We start from the raw sequence: 25618 nt of genomic DNA, 5'->3' as shown, positions 1-25618 counted from the left end.
AGCACCAGCAGCCTGGCTCCATCCCAGTTAAGGCGGAACCCATCTTTTCGGAATATGCTCCCCCTTTCTCAGAATATTGCCCAGTGCCTAATAAATTTAAATCTCTCATCTCCCTGCACAATCACCCACCCTGTATTGAAAGTCTGGAGCTTTGTCTGCCTCTGGGTCTTGTACATGGAAAAGTGAGCATGTCTGAAGAAAGCTACACTGAAGGTTGTTCTGGATTTCAACTTGTACCTAGAAGCCTAAATTTGGCTTCCAGAACTTCCCTCCCATAATTTTACTATGTTGTTAGTACCCTCAAGTACCACGATAGCCAGCTCCTCCCCAGCATTGTCTAAAATCTTACTTAGGTGATACATGAGGTCCGCCACCTTCACAACTAAGCAGGCAAGTAACCTAGCGATCCTCACATCTGCCAGCCACCTAGATATCCATATGCTTAATAATTGACTCTCCAATCAAAACGGCTGTCCTAACCCTTCCCTGGAGGCAAGTCCCTGGAGACATAGCCTCAGTGCAAGAAGATACTGCATCCCCTGGGGGGCAAATCTTGGCTGCAGGATCACTTCCTGCTTCTCCAAGGTGATGATCAGTGACTCTTCTCTTCCATGGCATCATAGACAGGAGGTGAAACTTCTCTATGTCCCTATAGGCCTCCTCTATATACCTTTCTGTCTACTTCCGCTCCTCTAGCCTCCATGGATTGGACTCGTTACCTGATTGCTAAGAGCTCTTGGTGCAAAGTCATATGTGTGTACTTCATGCACACATATGACTCCCACCAGAGAGAATCAAATATGAGACGCTCAGTGCACAAGACTAGATAGCAGTTATCTCGCTGTTGGACTGCTGCCTGCATCTTGGTATTGGTTAGTTGTTAAACTGCTGAGTAAGAGTATATAAACTGAAGTCCCTTAATACTGCTAGTTATATGCTTGGCTATGCTAATAATTGTGGAAAGGCTAAAGCAGCTAGGGCTCTTCAGCTTGGAGAAGAGGCGGCTGAGGGAAGGTATGATAGAGGTCTATAAAATAATGAGTGGAGTTGAACGGGTAGATGTGAAGCGTCTGTTCACGCTTTCCAAAAATACTAGGACTAGGGGGCATGCGATGAAGCTACAATGTAGTAAATTTAAAAACAATCGGAGAAAATTTTTCTTCACTCAACGTGTAATTAAACTCTGGAATTTGTTGCCAGAGAATGTGGTAAAGGCAGTTAGCTTAGCGGAGTTTAAAAAAGGTTTGGACTGCTTCCAAAAGGAAAAGTCCATAGGCCGTTATTAAATGGACTTGGGGAAAATCCACTATTTCTGGGATAAGCAGTATAAAATGTTTTGTACATTTTTGGGATCTTACCGGGTATTTGTGACCTGGATTGGCCACTGTTGGAAACAGGATGCTGGGCTCGATGGACTTTGGTCTTTCCCAGTATGGCAATACTTATGTACTTATTTTAAGGTTTCCCTTCATAACCTAAAAATACTATATTGCTAAGAACTTACTGGATGACAAAAATACCCTATTTAAACCTTCTAGCCTCTAAAATCTTATAAATCAATCAAAGATCAGGTCAGAGGTCGGTGGATGGGAATTAAAAGAAACCTCTGTGCAGAGTTTATTAGCTGAATGTTTAAGTGATGCCATGGTAACTCTAAAACTGCAACTTTATGCTAAACTATATGATAAAACATATTATGTGAAACTAACAGACTTTAAATACTAAGACTATTTCCTAAACCACTGAGATTTCCTATTTATCTTCAAGTCTACCTTTTCCCAAGTTTGAATGCAATTTCCTAGCAGGTAAAATACACACCATGAAGTTTTCTTGCCCCTCAATATGTCCTCTCAAGGCACCGCTTCAAGACTGAAGGGATAGCCATGGAAAACTACTATGAATTTTAAACTTACATTGCAGTGATAAAATCCCAGCCCAAAGATTTTTTGTTTTATGTAGATTTATCTACTCACATCAAATAAGGGTATTTTGACCGGTACATATTAATGCCTTGCATGCTGCTAAGATGCAAAAAGAATTTGGTAGAATTTCAGCTTCAAGATTTTTTTTTAAATTATGTTTAAGTCCAGGTATACTGGGTTTGGGAAACTTATGCTTAAGTCTCCCTGTCCAGTATAGCAACCTACTATGATTGATTGTAACAGACAATACAATACTATACTAATTTTAACTACTTAGTTACATTTTTAATATAAGCAGATGTAACTTACTGTTTCATCTAGCAATTTATACTGTATATTTTCCAGATATCTTACAAGATACAAAATACAGCTCTCTCTAAAATATATGGTCTAATGGATTCTCCAGTAGAAAATAGTTTAAGATCTATCATTATGCACAAATGTATATAACATTTTTTTCTAACATATACCACACAAAACCAACTGGCGTTTGGCATCAAATTTTAGATTCTAAACTATGGACCATCTACATAAGTCTTACTGAACTGTTTCCTGCTCTTAATCTCCATAATTTGCAAACCTTCTACCACATGCACAATTTATGTTTTACATAGCAGCAATCCCCTAGATTCTGAAACAAGGTGGCTAAACTGGGAAATGAGGAAATAAATGACAGATCAATAACAAATTTCACAGGTAACACTGGGACAGAGAGATGCAATAGTGTCTTACGCATAAGAGGATGTCAAATCAAGGGGCTGAAACAGTCACTTGTGTATTATTTGAATTACTTTATGCTGTGGAGGCTTTGGTGAAAGAAAAATGATCCAGCATATTAACTTCTCATTTGATTTTATGTAATTAAAAGACAGACCCGACAGACAGATCCTGAACAAACCATTCACATAGTTGAGACTAACTCTTAAGCTTCAGAATCAGCCTACCTTCCAGATAGTATCAATTATCACCAGAATGCAATAGTCTAAAATTCTGCAGATCCTGAGACTACTTGGTACTAGGTTTGAGAGCTCAGTGTAGCTACAGAAATAAACAAAGTCTGAGATATTATTTTCTTTAAGTAATATTGTAACCCAGTGGGCACCATGTTACCAAAGAATAATAGACAGTGCTGGTGGCTGGGGGGAGGGAGGGGGCAAAGAGCCTGCAATGAACCCTTCCCTAAGCCTGGTCACTAGTATCTGCTGTGACCCTTTCACAGAATAATTAAACCTGCCTATTTTCAGTCTACGATATGTTTACGACATTTTTTAAACCTGGTAGTTTCTTCCTGTTCCTTTGTACTTCCAGCCTAATAGTAACCAGGACTAAAATCTGGTTTTGTGAGCCTTCATCCCCAACTGTTCTGTGATTTTTCCCTTTTTTAATACCCTTCCTGCTCGGAAGAAAGGGATCCCCAGAAGCTTAGCCAAGATTGGGAGATGGGGCTAATGCTAGGCAGACTTATACGGTCTGTGCCCTGACAATGGCAGATACAAATCAAGGTAAGGTATACACAAAAAGTAGCACACGTGAAATTATCTTGTTGGGCAGACTGGATGGACCGTGCAGGTCTTTTTCTGCCGTCATCTAGTATGTTAAGTATACTTAATATGGTTACTTTAATTTAAAAAAAAAAAATCATACAAATAATCAAAATCACTAGGATAGGGATAAATGTCTCTCGACTTCATTCCCACTTATCACATAGAAAGGCTTGCTCATCAGTAAGAGATGCCAAGACAACTAATGGCCCTGTTTGTAAATCAGCAATGCACATCAAACAATGGAGCAGGACTTCACAAAGCAACTATGGCCTTACCTGGCTCTTTTCGCCCTGGTTTTTCAAACCGTCTGTCTCCCCTTGAAAGATAGAAAGAAGACTTAAAACTGGGCACTTGACTCAACCTATGTTATTTAAATTTCAAAATAAGCTTCAGCAAACAAAAACCCAAGATTTTCAGCAACAGTACTTGATCCAGCTTGCTCCTTAGCTTGTGTTTTGACATCTCATAACACAATATAAGTGGATGGTCACTTCATTTGGGGGGGGGGGGGGGGGGGGGGGGGGGGGGGGGGGGGGGGGGGTAATTAAAAAGTATAATTTTATAACTAGGCCTTCAGTTCAAAGCAGCCAAAATGCACCTATTTCATAAAGAAAAGCAGTACCTACCTTACTTATAAAATGCTACTGTACATGACCAAAAACACATCTTATTTTAATGTGCGATCACTTACACCACCCTAGAGCAAGTATAAATGAGAATATCTACATTTGCAAATGTATGCGCAAACTATGAAATTTTACAATCAATGCATATATTTGCTTATATTGTCCACGCTCTACCAAAACTCTACTCATGTGCATGCTCCCAGTAAAAGTGTATGATGCACTTTTATGTGGGTTGGTATTTATAAGAGGACACTTATGTGCATAGATGACTAAAACACCACCACTTACATGTGTTCCTGGTGCCTAAAACTAGGTTTCTCCTTTAAAGAGTTACCCCCAAAATATTTAAAGTGAACTCTGTTATAACCAGACAATGCTTATAAAGTTTAAATCAATATGATAAGAGGTCTTTTTCCTCTGTACATATGTTTTGATCTGCCTCTATAAAACCAAGGGGAAGATGCACTAAAAAAATCATTAAAGCCCTTCCCTTACCGATTCCCTTAGCGAATCAGTAAGGAATGGGCATGCATCAAGGGAAAGGAATGCAAATGAGCTGCTTGTTGTAGCTCACTTGCATTCTCTATTCCATCGGTAAACAGTCGGCCAGTTGACCGGTGGAGCATGCGCAGAACAGCCAAGCGTTATGCCGGCTGCTCTGCGCATGCCAAGGAAGTCCTTTATGGACGTCCTTCACTCAAAAAACAACAACAACAAAAAAGGACATCCCTTATGAGCAGGGAACTTGTCAGCAGCCTGAACCTCAGAAGAGAAGCAGTGCTGATAAGAACCCCAGTTAATTTAAGTGCTACTGCTCTTCGCTTGTGTAATATTTCCATTGTTTACTGCTTTGCATGCTAAAGGCAGGCTTACATCAAGCAATTAGGAAGGACTTCTGTGAAGAAAAAAAACATCCAAGTGCTTGTTAAGGACGTCTAACACGAGCTGAACGTCTTCCTGCAGATTTTGTGATGGGCGTCCTTCTTGGACATGTTTTTCCTACCTGCAATGTTTTCAGCTTGCGCTTCCCCCCCACAGGATAGGAACATGTGAGGACTTCCAAATCAAAACTTTTTGGACGTCCCTCCCTCCAGGTCTCTCTCAGCCAATCCCAGCGCGTTTAGCTGATATTGGTAACAGCTAAACGTGCTGGGATTGGCTGATAGAGACCTGGAGGGAGGGACATCCAAAAAGTATCAGGAGAAGGACTTCTCTGAAGAAAAAAAAAAAAAAAGATGTCCCTGTTTTTCTTACCTGCCTGAACTGAACACAAGCACAGTTCTCTCAACAGTCCCCTCCAAGGTTGTTTTCAGCTTGCGCCCCCCCCCCCCCCCCCCCACAGGATCGGGACGTGCGAGGACGTCCAAATCAAAATTTTTTCAACGCCCCTCCCTTCAGGTCTCTCTCAGCCAATCACAGCGCGTTTAACTGATACTGCTAATAGCTAAAAGCGCTGGGATTGGCTGAGACTTGGAGGGAGGGACATCCAAAAATTTTGATTTGGACGTCCTCGCACGTTCAAATTGTGTGGGGGGGGGGGGGGGGCGCAAGCTGAAAACAACCTTGGAGGGGACTGTTGAGAGAACTGTGCTTGTGGTCAGTTTAGGCAGGTAAGAAAAACAGGGATGTCCTGTTTTTTTTTCTTCAGAGAAGTCCTTCCTAACTGCATATAAGAAAAACACGTCCAAGAAGGACGCCCATCACAAAAGCTGCAGGAAGACGTCCAGCTCGTGTTAGACGTCCCTGACGAGCACTTGGATGTTTTTTTTTTTTCTTCTTTCCGATTCCCTCACAGCAGCCCCAACGAGAGGTGCAGACCTCCCGATAGGGTTTCCACGATAAGGGAATCGGAAAATGGTAGTGCATCTCATTACATACATATACATACATAGTAGATGACGGCAGAAAAAGACCTGCACGGTCCATCTAGTCTGCCCAACAAGATAAACTTATATGTGCTACTTCTTGTGTACACCTTACCTTGATTTGTATCTGCCATTTTCAGGACACAAACCGTAGAAGTCTTGCCCAGAACTAGCCCCATTTTCAGGACACAGACCATAGAAGTCTTGCCCAGAACTAGTCCCACCACCCAAACACCAGCCCCACCTTCCAATCTCGGCTAAGCTTCTGAGGATCCATTCCTTCTGCACAGGATTCCTTTATGTTTATCCCACGCAAGCTTGAATTCCGCTACTGTTTTCATCTCCACCACCTCCCGTGGGAGGGCATTCCAAGTATCTACCACTCTCTCCGTGAAAAAATACTTCCTGACATTTTTCTTGAGTCTGCCCCCCTTCACTCTCATATCATGTCCTCTCGTTCTACAATACGGTTTCTACACATTATAATACTAATTTGCTCATCTGCATTCAGGTTGGTGGGGCCCCATCCTAGTCCTGCCCCCACCCTAGCTCCGCCCCCAACCTAGCTCCACCCCTTTGATAAGATTATTCCATTTTTAGAATTTTTTTTTAGTTATGAAATTTCAAATAAAGACAAATGAAGCTAAACTTGTACAAAAAAACTGATTGAAATAATAAGAAAATGCTATCATGAAACCTCCCCTCCCCAGAAATTATTCAGTTCAAGTCCACTACAATTAGTAGTTCCAATTCTCATAACAAAGGAGAATAAAGGAAAAATATTAAGAAAAGATCCAGTACTTTCAAATTCCCCTATTACTCTGTAACCCATCAAACCAGAGAGGCAAGTAGCCACATCAGTTACTAAAACAGTTTGAACTGATTGTACCTACTTTATATCAGATTTTGCTACTTCATGATTTCCATTCTCAGATTTAGCTTAGTAATCTTTTCTTCCTGTGATTGCAGTCTAGCTTCCAAATGATTAATTCGAGGTGTCATATCATTAATTACTGGAAGCAGTGTTTTAGCTAAATCTGCTATTGCCATCCAAATTTTTATCAGGAGAAATATCTGCAGATCTATGTGAAAATAACCCAGATATGTTAGAAACAGCCTCTTCCAAGCCAGAAGATCTTACTTGCTCAGCTTCTCCAGCAACTAATGTTGTTGGGCCAAATTCCTCTCAGGGAGGCAGACATTTCCAACCCTTGCACCGTCCGCAAGCGTTGTTAGATGAGAGAGACACTTCTCCTGATCTCCTGCCTGCATGGAATCCGATTTCGATTTCCGATTTGGCATAAGTGCACAACTGCTGGCGTCAGCAACGATGGCTCACCTCACGTCCTCACCACCTCTGACCAGGCTCCAGCTTTTCCCGCTCAGTGACTCCCGCCCTCGCGTCCGGAAACAGGAAATACATCAGAAGGCGGGACATTGAGCGGAAAGCTGAAGCCTGGAGGTGAGCCGCCGCGCTGCAACTGTCTGTCGTTGCTGTCGGGGGTGGGGCCGTCGCTGCCTGGACTGGTTCGCTGGCATCGCTCAGTTTGTCGCGGGGGTCCGGGGCCTCGGGAGCTGATGGCGGGCTCAGCGGGCCCAAGCCGGGAGTGGGCACCGCGCCGGTGGTGGCGGGAGCGGAGCGGCTGAGCTGCAGGAATGGGGATCATCTCAGGCGACTAAGGCGAGCAGCGGTGGAGGTCGGAGCGGAGGCACGAGCGAGGCAGAGTGAGGCGCGCTGCGCGGGGCCCCCTTAGGTGCAGGGCCCTATGCAGCCGCCTTGGTCGCCTCTGCCTAAGACCGGCCCTGTCTGCATTCCGTTTTCATTAGCTGCTACCGTGATCGGAAAATGGCTGGGAGAAGACTTTAGTGCATGCCAGGGTAAACTACTTGCTCGTTAATGGCTCGTTAAGTTTAGTGCATCTGGCCCCAAGTGAGGATTTTTGTACCTATTTTATGCAACTTTTGACCTGCTGCTGCTAGTAAGGCATCATCATAATGAACATTTCTTTACAATGATGGCTGCATCTGAATGACTTACTTATCTGCAAAGGATTTCAGAAGTGTACTTTTCTTCACAGCAGGGAGGGAGATTAAGTGTGTCAACTCTCTGTCAGCAGTATAGTGAACATACATACCTGTAGCAGGTATTCTCCGAGGACAGCAGGCTGATTGTTCTCACACGTGGGTCGACGTCCGCGTCGGCCTGGGAATCGGACGGCATTTTGCAAGCAAAATATAAAATAAGTTTTGCCAGAGACTTCTGGCACACGTGCAGCTCGCACTGCGCATGAGCGGACTGATTTCCCGCCCGTCACGTGAACGTGCCTCTTAGTTAAATCAAAAAGCATAACAAACTAGTAACAACTCCAAAGGGGAGGTGGGCGGGTTTGTGAGAACAATCAGACTGCTGTCCTCAGACTGCTGTATCTTCGCTTTCTCCGAGGACAAGCAAGCAGGCTGCTTGTTCTCACGTGGGGTATTCCCCAACAACCAGGTTCACTCAAAACAATGAACATTGGTCAATTGGACCTCGCAACGGCGAGGACATAACATAACCTGACTTGAAACCATAAACCACTGAGAGTGCAGCCTGGAACAGAACAAAATGGGTATGGGGGTGGAGTTGGATTCTAAACCTCGAACAGATTCTGTTGTGTCGGGTATCCTGCTGGAGGCAATAGTGAGATGTGAATGTGTGGACTGATGACCACATTGCAGCCTTGCAAATCTCCTCATTGGAGGCTGACTTTAAGTGAGCCACTGACATAGCCATGGCTCTAACATTGTGAGCCGTGACATGGCTCTGCACAGTCAGCCCAGCTTGGGCATAAGTGAAGAAAATGCAAACTGCTAGCCAATTGGAAATTGTGCATTTTACGATGGTGACTCCCCTCCTGTTGGGATCAAAAGAAACAAACAACTAGGTGTACTGTCTAAAGGGCTTTGTCCACTCCACATAAAAGGCCAATGCTCTCTTGCAGTCCAAGGTGTGCAAACTGCTTTCGCCAGGGCTAGTATGAGAACGGGGAAAGAATGTTGGCGAGACAATTGACTGGTTAAGATGGAACTCCGACACCACCTTCGGCAGGAACTTAGGGTACGTGCAGAGGACTACTCTGTTGTGATGAAATTTGATATAAGGTGCATACACTACCAAGCCTGAAGCTCACTGACCCTACGAGCTGAAGTAACAGCCACCAAGAAAACGACCTTCCAGGTCAAGTACTTCAGATGGCAGGAATTCAGTGGCTCAAAAGGAGCTTGCATCAGCTGAGTGAGAAAGAAGTTAAGATCCCATGGACACTGGTGGAGGTTTGACAGGGGGCTTCGACAAAAGCAAACCTCTCATGAAGCGAACAACTAAAGGCTGTCCAGAGATAGGCTTACCCTCTACACGGCAATGATAAGCACTAATTGCACTAAGATGAACCCTTACTGAGTTGGTTTTGAGGCCTGACTCTAATAAGTGTACAAGGTATTCAAGCAGGGTCCATGTAGGACAAGAAAGAGGATCTAGGGCTTTGCTGTCACACCAGACAGCAAACCTCCTCCATTTGAAAGAGTAACACCTCTTCATGGAATCTTTCCTAGAAGCGAGCAAGACTCGGGAGACACCCTCTGAAAGACCCAAGGAGGCAAATTCTAAGCTCTCAACATCCAGGCCGTGAGAGCCAGAGACTGGAGGTTGGGGTGTAGAAGCAACCCCTCGTTCTGAGTGATGAGGGTTGGAAAACAGTCCAATCTCCTCGGTTCTTCGGAGGACAACTCCAGAAGAAGAGAGAACCAAATCTGACGCGCCCAGAAGGGTGCAATCAGGATCATGGTTCCGCAGTCTTGCTTGAGTTTCAGCAAAGTCTTCCCTACTAGAGGTATGGGAGGATACACATACAGAAGGCCTGTCCCCCAATGTAGGAGAAAGGCATCTGATGCTAATCTGTCGCGGGCCTGAAGTCTTGAACAGAAATGAGGGACCTTGAGATTGATCTGAGTGGCAAAGAGATCCACCGACGTGGTGCCCCAAGCTCAGAAGATCTTGCGGACAACACCCATATTCAGTGACCACTAGTGAGATTGCATTATCCTGCTCAACCTGTCGGCCAGACTGTTGTTTACGCCTGCCAGATAAGTGGCTTGGCGAAACATGCCATGACGGCGAGCCCAAAGCCACATCTGGACTGCTTTCTGACACAGAGGGTGAGATCCGGTGCCCCCCTGCTTGTTGGTGTAAAACATGGCAACCTGATTGTCTGTCTGAATTAAGATTACTTGGTTGGACAACCAATCTCTGAAAGCCTTTAGAGCGTTCCAGATCACTCTTAATTCCAGGAGGTTGATCTGTAGACCTTTTTCCTGAAAGGACCGGGCTCCCTGAGTGTGGAGACCATCTACATGAGCTCCCCACCCCAGGAGAGATGCATCCGTCATCAGCACTTTTCGTGGCTGAGGAACTTGGAATGGTCGCCCCATAGGCAAATTGGATCAAATCATCCACCACTGAAGAGAATTCCGAAAGTCGGTGGACAGTTGGATTACATCTTCTAGATCCCCCGCAGCTTGAAACCACTGGGAAGTTAGGGTCCATTGAGCTGATCTAATATGTAGACGTGCCGTGGGCGTGACATGAACTGTGGAGGCCATGTGCCCCAGAAGTCTCAATATCTGCCGAGCCGTGACCTGCTAAGACGCTCGAACCACGGACACCAGGGACAGAAGGTTGTCCGCCCTTGTCTCGGAAAGATAAGCTTGAGCTGTCTGAGTGTTCAACAAGGCTCCAATGAATTCCAATTTCTGGACGGGTAAGATGGGACTTGGGATAATTTATGACGAATCCCAGTAGCTCTAGCACCCGAATAGTCATTCGCATGGACTCCAGAGTACCCTGCTTCAAGGTGCTCTTCACCAGCCAGTCATCGAGATAAGGAAACACATGCACTCCCAGTCTGCGTAGCAATGCTGCGCCTACAGCTAGGCATTTGGTAAATACTCTGGGCACAGACGCCAGGCCAAAAGGCAGTACGCGGTACTGAAAGTGCTGTGTTCCCCGTCAAAATCGAAGATACTTCCTGTGAGCTGGAAGTATCAAGATGTATGTGTAAGCATCCTTTAAGTCCAGAGAGCATAGTCAATCGTTTTCCTGAATCATGGGAAGAAGGGTGCCCAAGGAAACCATCCTGAACTTTTCTCAGACTAGAAATGTGTTCAGGGCCCTTAGGTCTAGGATGGGACGCACCCCCCTCTTTTCTTTTGCACAAGGAAGTACTTGGAATAGAATCCCAGCCCTTCTTCCCCTGGTGGAACGGGTTCAACTGCACTGCCTTCAGAAGGGCGGAGAGTTCCTCTGCAAGCACCTGCTTGTTCTGGGAGCTGTAGGACTGAGCTCCTGGTGGGCAATTTGGAGGCTTGGATTCTAGACTGAGGGTGTATCCTAACTGGACTATTTGAAGAACCCACCGGTCGGAGGTTATAAGAGGCCACCTTTGGTGAAAAAACATTAACCTCCCTCCAACCGGCAAGTCGTCCGGAATGGACACGTTTACTGAGGCTATGTTGAACTGGAGCCAGTCAAAAGCCCGTCCCTTGCTTTTGTTGGGGAGCCGCAGTGGCCTTAGACGCACGCTGTTGACGAGAACGAGCGCGCTGGGACTGAGCCTGGGTAGACTGCCAAGAAGCAGGAGTGTACCTATGCCTAGCATAGGAATAGGGAGCACTCCTCTTCCCTCCAAAAAACCTCCTAGATGAGGAGGTAGTAGCAGAAGACACTCAGCGGGAGAGAGAATCCATAGCATCATAGTGTTTTTTGAGCTGGTCATCCAGATCCTCTACTTTCTCACCAAAAAGGTTATCCCCCCGGCAAGGAACATCCGCCATCCACTGTTGGACCGAATGATCCAGGTCAGAGACACGCAGCCATGACATTCTGCGTATCACTATACCCTGGGCAGCGATCCTGGATGCTACATCAAAAGAGTCGAACGTACCCCTGGCCAGGAATTTTGACACGCCTTCTGCTGCCTGACCACCTGGCGAAAAGGCTCGGCCTGCTCCGTTGGGAGTGCATCAACCAAGCTAGACAGTTGCCTCACTGAGTTCCGCAAGTGGATGCTCGTGAAGAGCTGGTATGTCTGGATTTTGGCAGCGAGCATAGCGGCCTGATACGCCTTCTTCCCAAAAGAGTCCAGGGTTCTAGATTCTCTAATGGATAACTACACAGAACAAATGCAGCGTGGCTGGGGCAAAATGTGTAACCTAATACCAAATAAACAGCTCCAGCCAGAATTAACTGTTGGTCGCAATACTCATTGGGTAAGATGGAGAAAAGCCCTCAGAAACCACTAGTATAATACTGGTGGTTTAGTGCGTGGTTATACAAAGTTTTATAAGATAACTCACGCAGCGGTTCTATCATTGGGCAAAAAAACTCCACTACCCGGGCTACATTTTAAGTCTCAAGGTTCTGCACACAATTTTGGCAGTATTATTTACGTGCTTTATATTCAACAACACACAAAATAGTGAGTAGCACTATTTTGTGTGTTGTTGAATATAAAGCACGTAAATAATACTGCCAAAATTGTGTGCAGAACCTTGAGACTTAAAAAGTAGCCCGGGTAGTGGAGTTTTTTTGCCCAATGATAGAACCGCTGCGTGAGTTATCTTATAAAACTTTGTATAACCACGCACTAAACCACCAGTATTATACTAGTGGTTTCTGAGGGCTTTTCTCCATCTTACCCAATGAGTATTGCGACCAACAGTTAATTCTGGCTGGAGCTGTTTATTTGGTATTAGGTTACACATTTTGCCCCAGCCACGCTGCATTTGTTCTGTGTAGTTATCCATTTTGGAATAGGCAGCATGTCACAAAACCCATGGAATTCAGGCTTTAGTTTTTCTAATGACCAATTCAAGAGTCTACTCAGTTTTCCCTCAGATTTTACCACAGACACTTATTCCTCTCCTACGGAGAGTGGGTGGAATGAGATTACATTGAAATACAAAAACATCGTAAAGACAGAACTTAATTGTGGCTTGCTAATTGAATATTGCAAGAAAGAACGAATTCCTCGGGGTTTGCGCATTAATAAAGCCCCGCAGTGTTTCATCGATGACACCAACTTTGTAGACAAGTGGAATAAAATACTGAATAAATGTTCGCTTGATCTAATGTTACTAATTATTGAAAAGAGTCAAGCCAGTCTGAACGTCTTGAAAGAGGAACTAGATACAGAATTGTCCAAACTTAAAAACAACACTGTACTAGCCGAATTTGACAAACAACATTCGGTTTTGAAAGAAAACATAGATAAGTTCCGCGAAAACATAAAAAAGTCCAAGCTTAAAAAATTAGCTAGAGACGAAAAAGACTATTCTACTAATAACGTATACCCTTGGATGCAGACGGAAGATACTCAATCTTCAGTCAATAAAAAACGAACTACATTCTTCAATTCTTCGTCATCCAGCAGCAGTGGAGACTCCTATGATAGTGACAGACAACAACCTTTTTTAGGAAAACGAAGAGGAAAGGGAAGCAGAAGGGCGAATATAGGCCAGCGGAACAAACCGTGGACGCGGTCACAGAAGTGAACTCTGCAGTTATTAATTTGTCAAGTAGGACATTATCTCTTGCAGAAAAGTCCATTCTTCTTAAGGGATTCTCTTATGTACCATCCACTCACTTTAATAACTTCCAATTTCATATTGACCTAGAAAAATGTATTAGGAAGTTAGAACTTAAATTGTTTTTTCATGACCGTGAAGACATGTATGACAGAACTATCATTAAACCTAAAAGCATCTGGAGACCACCAGTCCCACAAATCCCAATATTGCAAACTTTCAAGACCATGATCCTTAAAGATTTGGATGATTTCAAAAAGAAAGGCAGCCCTCTGCATTTTAAACACTTCAATATTACCAGAGATGAAAAAGAAGCATTCCGAACACTTAGAAAGGATAATGATATTGTTATTAAGAAGGCTGACAAGGGCAGTGGGATTGTTGTCCTGAATCGTAGTGACTATGTCAATGAGGCATTAAGACAATTGAATGACACTAAATCATACAAAAGACTCTTGCTTAATCCAACTAATCGATTACAGTCTTTCATAAATAGAATAACCATGAAAGCGGTAGAAGAAGGTTTCATTACTTTTAAAGATAAAAAGTTTCTGTGTCATAATTCCTCAACCATTCCTGTTATGTACTTTCTACCCAAAGTACATAAAAGCCTTTCGAATCCATCTGGTAGACCAATTTTATCGGGCAGAAATTCTGTCCTTGAACCATTATCAACCTTCGTTGATTCTTTTTTGAGAGTTGAAGTACCTAAATATCCCTCATATATCAGGGACTCTACCCACTTTCTTCAAAGATTACAAGAAGCCGAGGTTGATCACAATAAAGTCATAATGGTCACCCTTGACGTGTGCTCTTTATACACGTCTATACCACAGGAAGAAGCTCTATATACAATCAAACAAGTACTGGATAGCAGACCCAGACCACATCAAATACCTACTGACTTCCTCGTTACGCTTGCCAGAACAGCAATGAAAGAGAATTACTTTATGTTTCTTGATAAACTTTATCTGCAAACTAGTGGAGTAGTGATGGGGGCAACATTTGCCCCCTCGATTGCCAATCTGTACATGTCTCAGTTTGAATCGACATGGATCACACAATCTCCATTCAAAGAGATCATTTTGCATTGGTGGAGATATATAGATGATATCTTCATGATTTGGGCAGGCTCAACAGCAGATCTTCAGAGATTTTTGAATTGGCTCAATAGCTGCAATCAAGACATTCAATTCACCGAGCAACATTCGTCTAAATGCATCCACTATTTAGATGTGGAAGTTAACAACACCATTGATGGTTTCGTCACGAAAGTATTTAAAAAGACCACGGATAGAAATACCTTCTTACATAATTCCAGCTGCCATCCCTCACATCTCAAAAACAGTCTCCCTTTCTCACAGATGCTGAGGTTGAGACGCATCTGTACCGACTTTGCCACTTTTAAAAATCAAGCTCATGATTTGATGGCAAACCTCTTGGACAGAGGTTATTCAAAATCTGTCCTAAAGCATGCGTACCGGAGAGCAAAATACAATGACAGGCAGCTATTGCTGTCCAAGTCCATGAAACACAAAGCTGAAGACAACACATTTACCATGGTCATGCAATATAATGAACATAGCCCTTTTCTTGCCAACATGATCAAGAATAGATGGGACATTATGAGATCCACACATACATTTGAAAATACCAATCTTCGCATAGCGTTTGCTAGGACCAATAACATCAAAGAAACGATCAGTCCAGCTGATATTAAATCCCACACTAACAAACCAAAAATATTAGGACACTTTAAATGTGGCCATTGTCAAATTTGCAATATCACTAAACAAATTAAACAATTTGTAAATCCTCAAACCAACATAGTATACAAGCTAGCGCATTTTTCTAATTGCTCTTCTGATCATGTGATATATTCTCTAAGCTGCCCCTGCAACAAAACATACATCGGGATGACAACGAGACCCTTGAAAGTTAGGATCCTAGAGCATAGATCAAACATTCGGAGGTCTGCAACAAAAGAACCTATAGTGGAACACTGTGTTCTCAGAAGCACAAATTTGAAGATCTGCAATGTTCTGTCATTGATTGGATAGCGCCGTCCAACAGGGGTGGCGATCGCAAACTCAAACTAGCAAGGAGGGAAGCAAGGTGGATCTTTGAATTGGATACTTTAGCATCCAATGGGCTGAACAGCTCCATTGATTGGTTCAATTTTTACTGATGCTTATCACGTCATTTTCACGCAAGTACATCTATCAGCTGTTTGTACGTGAACGCTGAGGCGCCATTTTTAAATTTATGCCTCCAGCTCAAGTACATCTGTCCGTGGGGTGACTTCCTGAAGGTGTGTTTACCAAAAGATTTCTTGCACATTGACAGGCACCTAATATATATTTTGTCTGTTTCAGATTCTCAACACTACAAGAGAGCACTCCGTTCCTGATGAAGCCATGTTTCTAGGTGAAACGGTGGTCCCCGTCGAACGGATATAGAAGAGTGCCCGATATAAACCATAAGCTAAGTGCTACTCACTATTTTGTGTGTTGTTGAATATAAAGCACGAAAATAATACTGCCAAAATTGTGTACAGAACCTTGAGACTTAAAAAGTAGCCCGGGTAGTGGAGTTTTTTTGCCCAATGATAGAACCGCTGCGTGAGTTATCTTATAAAACTTTGTATAACCACACACTAAACCACCAGTATTATACTAGTGGTTTCTGAGGGCTTTTCTCCATCTTACCCAATGAGTATTGCGACCAACAGTTAATTCTGGCTGGAGCTGTTTATTTGGTTCTAGATTCTCTGCCTGGGGCACCGAGGCATAATTCCTAGTACTCTTGGCTCTTTTGAGAGCACAGTCCACCACCATGGAATTGTGAAGTAGCTGAGACCTCATCAATCCAGGCTCCCCGTAGATCCGATGTTGAGATTCAGTCTTTTTCGGGATCACGGGATTAGGCAAAGGGAATGACCAGTTTCGCATAAGGACTTCCTTCAGTACATTATGCAAAGAAGCTATTGCAGCCTCTCTTGGCGGAAAAGAATAATCCAGGACCTCGACCATCTCTGCCCTGGGCTCATCCTCAACCTCCATAGGGAAAGGAATATCCGCAGCCATTTCCCAGACAAAGGAGGTGAAGGATAGACTCTCCAGTGGAGAAAGTCTCCTTTCTAGTGGAGGGGAAGGTTCAGAAGGAATCCCACAGGACACGTCAGAAGAAAAGTATCTGGGATCCTCCTCTTCCTCCCACGAACGCTCATCTTCAGTATCGGACAAGACACCCCTCAGAGCAGTCCGAAACTGAGCCTGCCTCGATGCTGAGGAACGACGCCCTCGATGGCGGTAACGACGCCCACCTGGAGTCCGGTGAAGCTTCCTCCACCAACGTCGAAGGGAATCGACCTGGGAGGCAGCCGACGATGCCACAGGCAGCACCGAGGTTGGGGACCTCACCACAGGCAGCTGACGGTACGGAAGGCGCAAACACCGCTGACACCGAAGCAGACTGGCACAGCAATCCTTCCAGAAGCTCTGGAAGCAAGGCCCTGATGCGCTCGTCGAGAGTTGCCGTCAGACAAGGTTGCAGGGTCAGTACAGGAGCCGGTGGCAGAATCTGTCGAGGCTCGGGAACAGGTACCGGGCTGCCAGAAGACAGACGCGTCGGCACCTCCTGAAAAGAGGGGGAGCACTCCTCTCAGCGCCGATGCTTCTCGGGTGCCAATTCCGTCGACGTCCCGGAGCCTCCGGCACCGTGTGTCGAAGGAGAACGATGATGGTTCTCCTTCGCCTTCGCTCGACGCCCGTCATCGAGACTCCTCGGTACCGAGGACGACGTGGAATCCTCACGCCTCCTTGGGGCCAGGTCCAACCAAGGTCGGTCCCGGGGGGCCTGCATAACAGGAGGCCTCCAGGCAGGTGGAGACCCACTCGATGCCTCACTGCTCCCAGTGTGAATAGGTCTTTCAGCAGCCATTACCTCTGCTCCCGACGTCGATGCTTGCCTCGAAGTCGATGTCGACGGACAGAGCCCAAAAAAGCTTTTATCGCTGGGCTTCTCAAGATGCTTGGGTCATACGAAGACACAGATTACAAGCGGCTGGGCTATGGTCGAGCCCAAAGAACTGGATACACCAGGCGTGGGTATCGGTACCTGAGATGGTCCGGTTGCACCGAGTACAATGTTTTGAAGCCGCTGGGTGTCTTCGATGACATGGAAGGAAAAGCGGCTTCAGCGAAATCAAAAGACACGATTGTGCCTGTTAAAAGAAAAAGGGCACAAAAGAAGGGAACAACCTGGCTTAAGCCAGCTGCGTCGAAAAAGAAAGGAAACTTTAAAAGGGGACAAAAAAATAAAGGAAACTACGGGTACCTTTTGTTTTTGTTTTTTTTAAATGGTAAATTGTTAAAAGAAAAATAAGGCAAAAAAGCCACAAAACAGACAAAGACTCTTCCCAGGCCTGAGAGGAGCGCAGAAAAAACTCTACCGCACCTCAACGTGGAGAAAAGAAAACAGAGGCACGCTCACGCGACAGGTGGGAAATCAATCCGCACGCACGCGCACAAGACTCTAGCAAAACTTTTTTATATATTTTGCTTGCAAAATGCCGTCCGATTCCCATGCCGACGCAGACATCGACCCACATGTGAGAACATGCAGCTTGCTTGTCCTCGGAGAAACTAGAAGTACTATCGAGTACGACCTTTCACTGCAGAGCTCTATTGTCCTTGATGCCTAAGTGCCATTTCTGTGTCAAGACTTCAGCAGTGATGACGGCACTGTGAACAACTAAAGTACTAAATAACAAAGACATCATCCATCAAACTTCTCTTTTAAACATTGTGCAGAGATTGAGCTAATGGGCCTGTAGTGGTGCATGCACTGCCACACAAAGAATCCAAGGTTGAGCCCCAGACTTGACCTTCTTATCCTGAGATCAACCAGGGAGGCTGTGGAAGCAGTTTCCACAATCCTTGGAGAATGAGCCTGGATGTAGCTCCATGGTGACAGCAAGTATATGAGTGCAATCCAGAGGGCTTTTAAAGGAAGCCATGGTCAGTACCTCTCAGTCAAGGCCATCATAGCAATGGTCTGCGACTCACAGTTGTGAGACCATGCCTTACATGGGTAACCTCAACTGCTGGGAGAAAAACCCTGAGAATGATGGCTCATGGTAATTAAGAGGGATGCTGGAGGCTGAAATCCCCATAGGGAAGAGTAAGATCCTGTCACAGAGATATGGACAAATAAAAACAAGCAAAAATACACACGTTTAACCTGACTAGTTCTGGGCAAGACTTCTATGGTCTGTGTCCTGAAAATGGGGCTAGTTCTGGGCAAGACTTCTACGGTCTGTGTCCTGAAAATGGCAGATACAAATCAAGGTAAGGTGTACACAAGAAGTAGCACATATGAGTTTATCTTGTTGGGCAGACTAGATGGACTGTGCAGGTCTTTTTCTGCCGTCATCTACTATGTTACCTCGTGTAACCAATTTATAATTTTTGAGTTAACTTTTTTTAAAGGATGCAGTTATGTTTGGATGATTACCTTCATGGCCAAAAGTACTAATCTCATAATCTAGGACCCTGTAACACTAAAATTGCTGACATCAGTGATAAAAGAAACTTATGTACACAGAATACTCTTCACATAAATTTCTTTAAATTAATGTCAGTGAGAGAAAATATGCGAGTTGCTGCTATTACTATCACTAATTGTCAGAAATCAACATCTTAAAGATATACTGCACAAAACAAAAACTGAAAAAAGGAGGCAGTTCTAACACTGCAAGTTTGACATATTTAGTTATGTCGAATTATATATATATCAGGTCTATTTTTTTCATCACAATTACTGTATACATGCATAAGTATTTAATTTCATTTCAGTTGGTTACATGTTTTATTATGTTCTTAAAAGAATACTATTTGGGATCAGTAAGAACGGCTTTATCCTGCTGTTCCACTCCTACCAACTGTGAAATCTTGTCTGGGCAAACGGTTGAACAAATCACATTTACCAGATAAAGCACTGGAGATGTTCACTGGACTTGGTTCAAACTTTGGTCTGCCAGTGTTGATGTTCAGTGCTAGTCAAAGTTATCTAGCAAACTCTGGTCAAGCAGACCAGATAATTGTCCAGTTAACTTCTGACTAAACTTTCAGCCCAATCTAATTTGGGCTATTTAGATAAAGTTTACTAGAGTTGTCCAGTCCAGTTTAGCCACTTATGGTCAACTGAAAATTGCCTTTTAATTGTAGACCTCATGAAGAATAGTATTCTGCACATTTATAACCAAATTGTTCTTGGGATCTGATTTCAACAATAAAAATGTAATGTTAGGTTCAACAGGTTATTAATATTTAGGAAATTTTAAGATGTTAAATTTTTGTACTTTTCAATGGGATATATTCCTCATCGATCAAGTTTTTGGAAAGATGGGTTAAAAAGAGTATATACTAAAAACAAAGCTTTAAATTTATTTATTTTAGCATGCTTGATCTGAGGGTTAACAGCATGTACACATCTTATCAAGCCAGAATTAACAACTGTGATTTCATATGTAGAAGACAAATTGATAAAATATATATTTCCTACTTATTTTATAACCTGTTATTGTTTTATACATGAACACAGATGTATGTTTTTTCCTTGAATTTTCTTGTTTGACTTCATTTTATAATCATATCAATTTAAGTCACAGATACAGCTATTAGACTATGCAAGGGGTCAAATGTAGTAAGGTTCTATATTTACAAGTTTCTCTGGAAAACAAAAATATGCATTTATTGGCAAGATTAAACATTGCATCACAGAAACATTTATGCTTTAAAGTTTTCTGAAGAATTTTTTTAACTTGCTCTTTCACAAAAATTCTATCATTAATTTCCATTAGTTTTATAAACCTGTACTTTATATAAATTTGCACATCATTAACATATTTTCTTTTTTTTTATTCTGAAATGTTAAGGCACAAAGAGTATTTTTCTTAAGATTTGTACTGTTATAAATGGAAAAAAATTTCTTTGATGAAGAAAAATGCTTACTGAAAACAGTATTTTAGAACATAAAACTAAAAAGTAGAGATCCCTGAGCAGTGAGGGAATGAAGGTGAAGCAAGAGGTAAAGAAGTTACTCACCTGTAGCAGGTGTTCTCCAAGGCCAGGACATGTATTCTCACAGATTGGTGACATTATTCATCGGAGCATGGTGCGGATGCTACCCAGCATTCTATACCTTTAAGAAGCCTTTGGTAGGGTAAAAGTGATGTCACCGATGTAGCTGGTAGCTAAATTGCAGAGCTCCGCGGGTGAGCGAAAAAAATAGCGAAGTGTTCCCCAAAAAAGCGCACGAATTAAACCGGCAAAACAACGGACCAACTCACCACAGTGTATGGCGGCCAGGAAGAAGCTCGCGAAATATAAATTTGCAGCGGAACCGACGCGGGCGGTGAGCAAGGCGATTCCAGCACAGCCTTCACGAGGAGCCAAAATGGCGCTGGAGGACCAGGAATCTGATATAGAGCCTGAGGAGCAGTGTGGAGAAGTGGTAGATGGGGAAAAGAGTGAATTTATACGGTGGTTCAAAGAACTTAAAACGGAAATGATTAACACGAGGAAAAGCATCCAAGCAGCTGTCTCAGAGCTCAGAGAAGAAGTAAAAGATATTGGAAATCGCATGGCTGAGAATGAGGAGCGGGTGGAGACAGTGGCAGGAGAAGTACAGAGCCTGAGCAAGAGTGTTAAAGCAGAGCAGCAAGTAAGAGAGGATCTGGAACAGCGGATTGAAGACTTAGAGAACCGCTCAAGGCGGTGCAATCTGAGGTTCAAAGGGATCCCAGAAGAGGAGCAGTATAAAGATGCGGTGAAACTGGTGCAGGAGATTAACAAAGTCATTTTGCAGCAGGAGTCAGGCCCATCGGAGGCACAGCAGCAGTCTGATATAAAAATAGACAGAGCGCATCGGAGCTTGGGACCACAACGGGGAGATTACCCCAGGGATGTTGTTGCATGCTTTCATGATTATCAGGTGAAAGAAGCAATATGGCGGAAAGCACGTGCGATGGGTGAAATCCAGTGGCGCAACGTCAAAGTGCAGATATATCAGGATCTGGCGAAGAGCACGCTGCAAAAAAGAAGGGACTTTAGAGATGTCACGCAATATCTGCAAAAGTCTGTACTGCGTTATCGTTGGATATATCTGAGAGGATTGATGGTGACAGTAGGAAGTCAAATGAAGAAACTGCAACAGCCAGATGGGGCATGGTGAGCTCTAGCAGCACTAGGATGTACAGATCTTCCTGAAGAGGCAAGTGCGCGTCCGAGAGCCAGCAAAGAAGGACCCTCTAAAAGTTCAGGAGGATGGACCACGCCGCGCAGGGAAAAGCGCAAATCGAGCCTGGAAAAAGAGGGCCATGGAGCTGAGCGGGACAGAGTGCCTTGAAGGGACCACTGCTGCAGGGCAACACCCTATGGTTTAACCAATTGATCAGTATTTCTGCTGAAGGTGATATTGTTTTTGATATGTAAACTTGTTATATTGACATGGATGCATGTGAAGAGTGAGTGAGTGTTTTGGGGTACGAGATGGGGGATATAGGGAACACTACAGAGGCACAGACACCATCGGAACGACACTTCCTTAGGGACACAACTGGTGGTCATGGCTAGTTGAAGAGGAATGGGGTGGGGAGGGGGGGTCAGGGGAAAAGGGGGAGGGGGTGAAATTAGAGTGGGATCGTGGAATGTAAATGGCTTAAATACCCCTGAGAAAAGAAGTATTATATATAGGGAGATTCATAAGATGCAGTGGGACATAATGCTGCAGAAGACGCATGTCCAAAAGAAGGATGGACGTCTAATACAGTACAAGACTATGGGCAAGAGTTATATCTTGACCGATCCTAGAGGAGGGGAAAAGGGAGGGCTGCCAATTTATATAAGCGACAAGATTCCTTTTGTTCATGAGCAAACATACACGGAGAGCCAGGGCAGATGTATAGCCGTTAGAGGCAAGATAAAGGATCGGCCGATCACTTTCGTGAATATCTATGCACCTAATGAAGGGCAGGGTGCCTTTTTCGAGGCATTGAGGCTGGAGTTACTCCAGTTTGCGGTAGGGGAAGTGATTATGGGAGGAGATTTTAATTGGACAATGACAGATTTAGACCATTCCAAAGGGAAGGGGTAGGGAGGAAAGGCAAATACGACTAAACTGTTGAGACTGGTTAAAGAGCTAGATCTGATTGATGTTTGGAGGATGCAGCATCCGGGGCAGAAGACCTATTCATTTTATTCACATGCGCAGCAAACCTATACGAGAATAGATGTAATTTGGGGCTCCCACAATTTATGGGGGGGAAGTCCGTGACTCTAATATAGGGAATCTCCATGCATCAGATCATGCTCCAGTATGGGTCTCCTGGAGGGGCCTGGGGAGGGAAAGAGGCAGCACCTTTTGGAGACTGAATGAATCCTTATTGGAGGAGGAAGGGGCCTGTGAGGAACTTCGGGCGGTAGTGCAGGACTATCTGCTTCATAATGATAGGGGGGATGTGGGGGATGGAACTTTCTGGGACACCTTAAAAGTGGTGGTCAGAGGACATTTGATTAAAAGAGGTAGCCAGAAGAAGAGAGAGAGGCAACATCGTGAATTGAGTGTGAGGCAAAGATTGGACACCCTAGAGGCCCAGCATCAGGGGAAGTTGAATTCGAAGGACGTTGTAGAACTGAAGGCATGTGGAGCAGAGCTGCAGCAAATACAACTTAGCCAGATGGAATTTCATAGAAAATTAGTCCAGCAAAAATTCTTTGAATTTAGTAATAAGGCCAGTAGGATGTTAGCGCGTAGCCTGCACCAGAGACAAGTAGGAAATACCACAACAAAATTAAAAGGAGCGGGTGACAAGTTGTTTCATCGGGATGGGGAGATAAGGGAGCACTTTGCCCAATTTTATTCAGCTTTATATAGCAAAAAAACAAGAGTCTCAGCAGGGGATATAGCGAATGATACATACCTGTAGCAGGTGTTCTCCGAGGATAGCAGGCTGATTGTTCTCACGACTGGGTTGACGTCCAGGGCAGCCCCCACCAACCGGAACAAACTTTGCGGGCGGTCCCGCACGCAGGGCACACCCACCGCGCATGCGCGGCCGTCTTCCCGCCCGTGCGCGACCGTTCCCGCTCTGTTGAATGACAAGCAAAAAAGATCAAACACAACTCCAAAGGGGAGGAGGGAGGGTAGGTGAGAACAATCAGCCTGCTGTCCTCGGAGAACACCTGCTACAGGGTATGTATCATTCGCTTTCTCCGAGGACAAGCAGGCTGCTTGTTCTCACAACTAGGGTATCCCTAGCTCTCAGGCTCACTCAAAACAAGAACCCAGGTCAATTGAACCTCGCAACGGCGAGGGTATAACAGAAATCGACCTACGAAGAACAACTAACTGAGAGTGCAGCCTGACCAGAATAAATTCGGGTCCTGGAGGGTGGAGTTGGATTTACACCCCAAACAGATTCTGCAGCACCGACTGCCCGAACCGACTGTCGCGTCGGGTATCCTGCTGGAGGCAGTAATGCGATGTGAATGTGTGGACAGATGACCACGTCGCAGCCTTGCAAATCTCTTCAATAGTGGCTGACTTCAAGTGGGCCACCGACGCTGCCATGGCTCTGACACTATGAGCCGTGACATGACCCTCAAGAGTCAGCCCAGCCTAGGCGTAAGTGAAGGAAATGCAATCTGCTAGCCAACTGGAGATGGTGCGTTTCCCGACAGCGACCCCTTTCCTATTGGGGTAGAAAGAAACAAACAATTGGGCGGACTGTCTGTGGGGCTGTGTCCGCTTCAAGTAGAAAGCCAATGCTCTTTTGCAGTCCAATGTGTGCAACTGACGTTCAGCAGGGCGGGTATGCGGTCTGGGAAAGAATGTTGGCAAGACAATTGACTGGTTAAGATGGAACTCCGACACCACCTTTGGCAGGAACTTAGGGTGAGTACGGAGCACTACTCTGTTATGATGAAATTTAGTATATGGAGCATGAGCAACCAGGGCTTGAAGCTCACTAACCCTACGAGCTGAAGTAACTGCCACCAAGAAAATGACCTTCCAGGTCAAGTACTTCAGATGGCATGAATTCAGTGGCTCAAAAGGAGGTTTCATCAGCTGGGTGAGGACGACGTTGAGATCCCATGACACTGCAGGAGGCTTGACAGGGGGCTTTGACAAAAGCAAGCCTCATATGAATCGAACGACTAAAGGCTCTCCAGCGATGGCTTTACCCTCTACATGAAGATGGTAAGCACTAATCGCACTAAGGTGATTCCTTACTGAGTTGGTCTTGAGGCCAGATTCTGATGTGCAGAAGGTATTCAAGCAGGTTCTGTGCAGGACAAGAACGAGGTTCTAGGGCCTTGCTCTCACACCAAACGACAAACCTCCTCCACTTGAAAAAGTAACTCTTTTTAGTGGAATCCTTCCTAGAGGCCAGCAAGACACGGGAGACACCCTCACACAGACCCAAAGAAGCGAAGTCTACGCCCTCAACATCCAGGCCGTGAGAGCCAGAGACTGAAGGTTGGGGTGCAGAAGCGCTCCGTCGTTCTGCGAAATGAGAGTCGGAAAACACTCCAATCTCCACGGTTCTTCGGAGGACAACTCCAGAAGTAGAGGGAACCAGATCTGGCGGGGCCAAAAAGGCGCTATCAGAATCATGGTACCGTGGTCTTGCTTGAGCTTTAGTAAGGTCTTCCCCACCAAAGGTATGGGAGGATAAGCATACAGGAGGCCGGTCCCCCAATGGAGGAGAAAGGCATCCGACGCTAGCCTGCCGTGTGCCTGTAGTCTGGAATAGAACAGAGGCAGCTTGTGGTTGGTCTGAGAGGCGAAAAGGTCCACCGAGGGAGTACCCCACTCTCGGAAGATCTTGCGTACCACTCTGGAATGGAGCAACCACTCGTGCGGTTGCATGACTCTGCTCAGTCTGTCAGCCAGACTGTTGTTTGCACCTGCCAGGTATGTGGCTTGGAGAAGCATGCCGAACTGGCAAGCCCAACTCCATATCCCGACGGCTT

At 44.7% G+C, this 25618-nt stretch overlaps 1 protein-coding gene across 3 annotated transcripts in view; it reads right to left on the bottom strand.

Annotated features, from left to right (window-relative positions):
* Positions 1–25618, bottom strand: part of GIGYF2 (GRB10 interacting GYF protein 2) — a 734963-nt gene that overhangs the window by 456407 nt on the left and 252938 nt on the right. For all 3 annotated transcript variants that reach the window (XM_030217174.1, XM_030217173.1, XM_030217175.1), the window contains one exon: positions 3742–3782. In XM_030217174.1, the coding sequence (XP_030073034.1) occupies positions 3742–3782 (41 nt within the window). The remainder of the gene's footprint in view (positions 1–3741; positions 3783–25618) is intronic.

Source organism: Microcaecilia unicolor, chromosome 10 (genome assembly GCF_901765095.1).
Source record: "Microcaecilia unicolor chromosome 10, aMicUni1.1, whole genome shotgun sequence".
Taxonomy (NCBI): Eukaryota; Metazoa; Chordata; class Amphibia; order Gymnophiona; family Siphonopidae; genus Microcaecilia; species Microcaecilia unicolor.
Note: the sequence above shows the minus strand (reverse complement) of the source record. Positions and strands in the feature narration are given on the sequence as shown.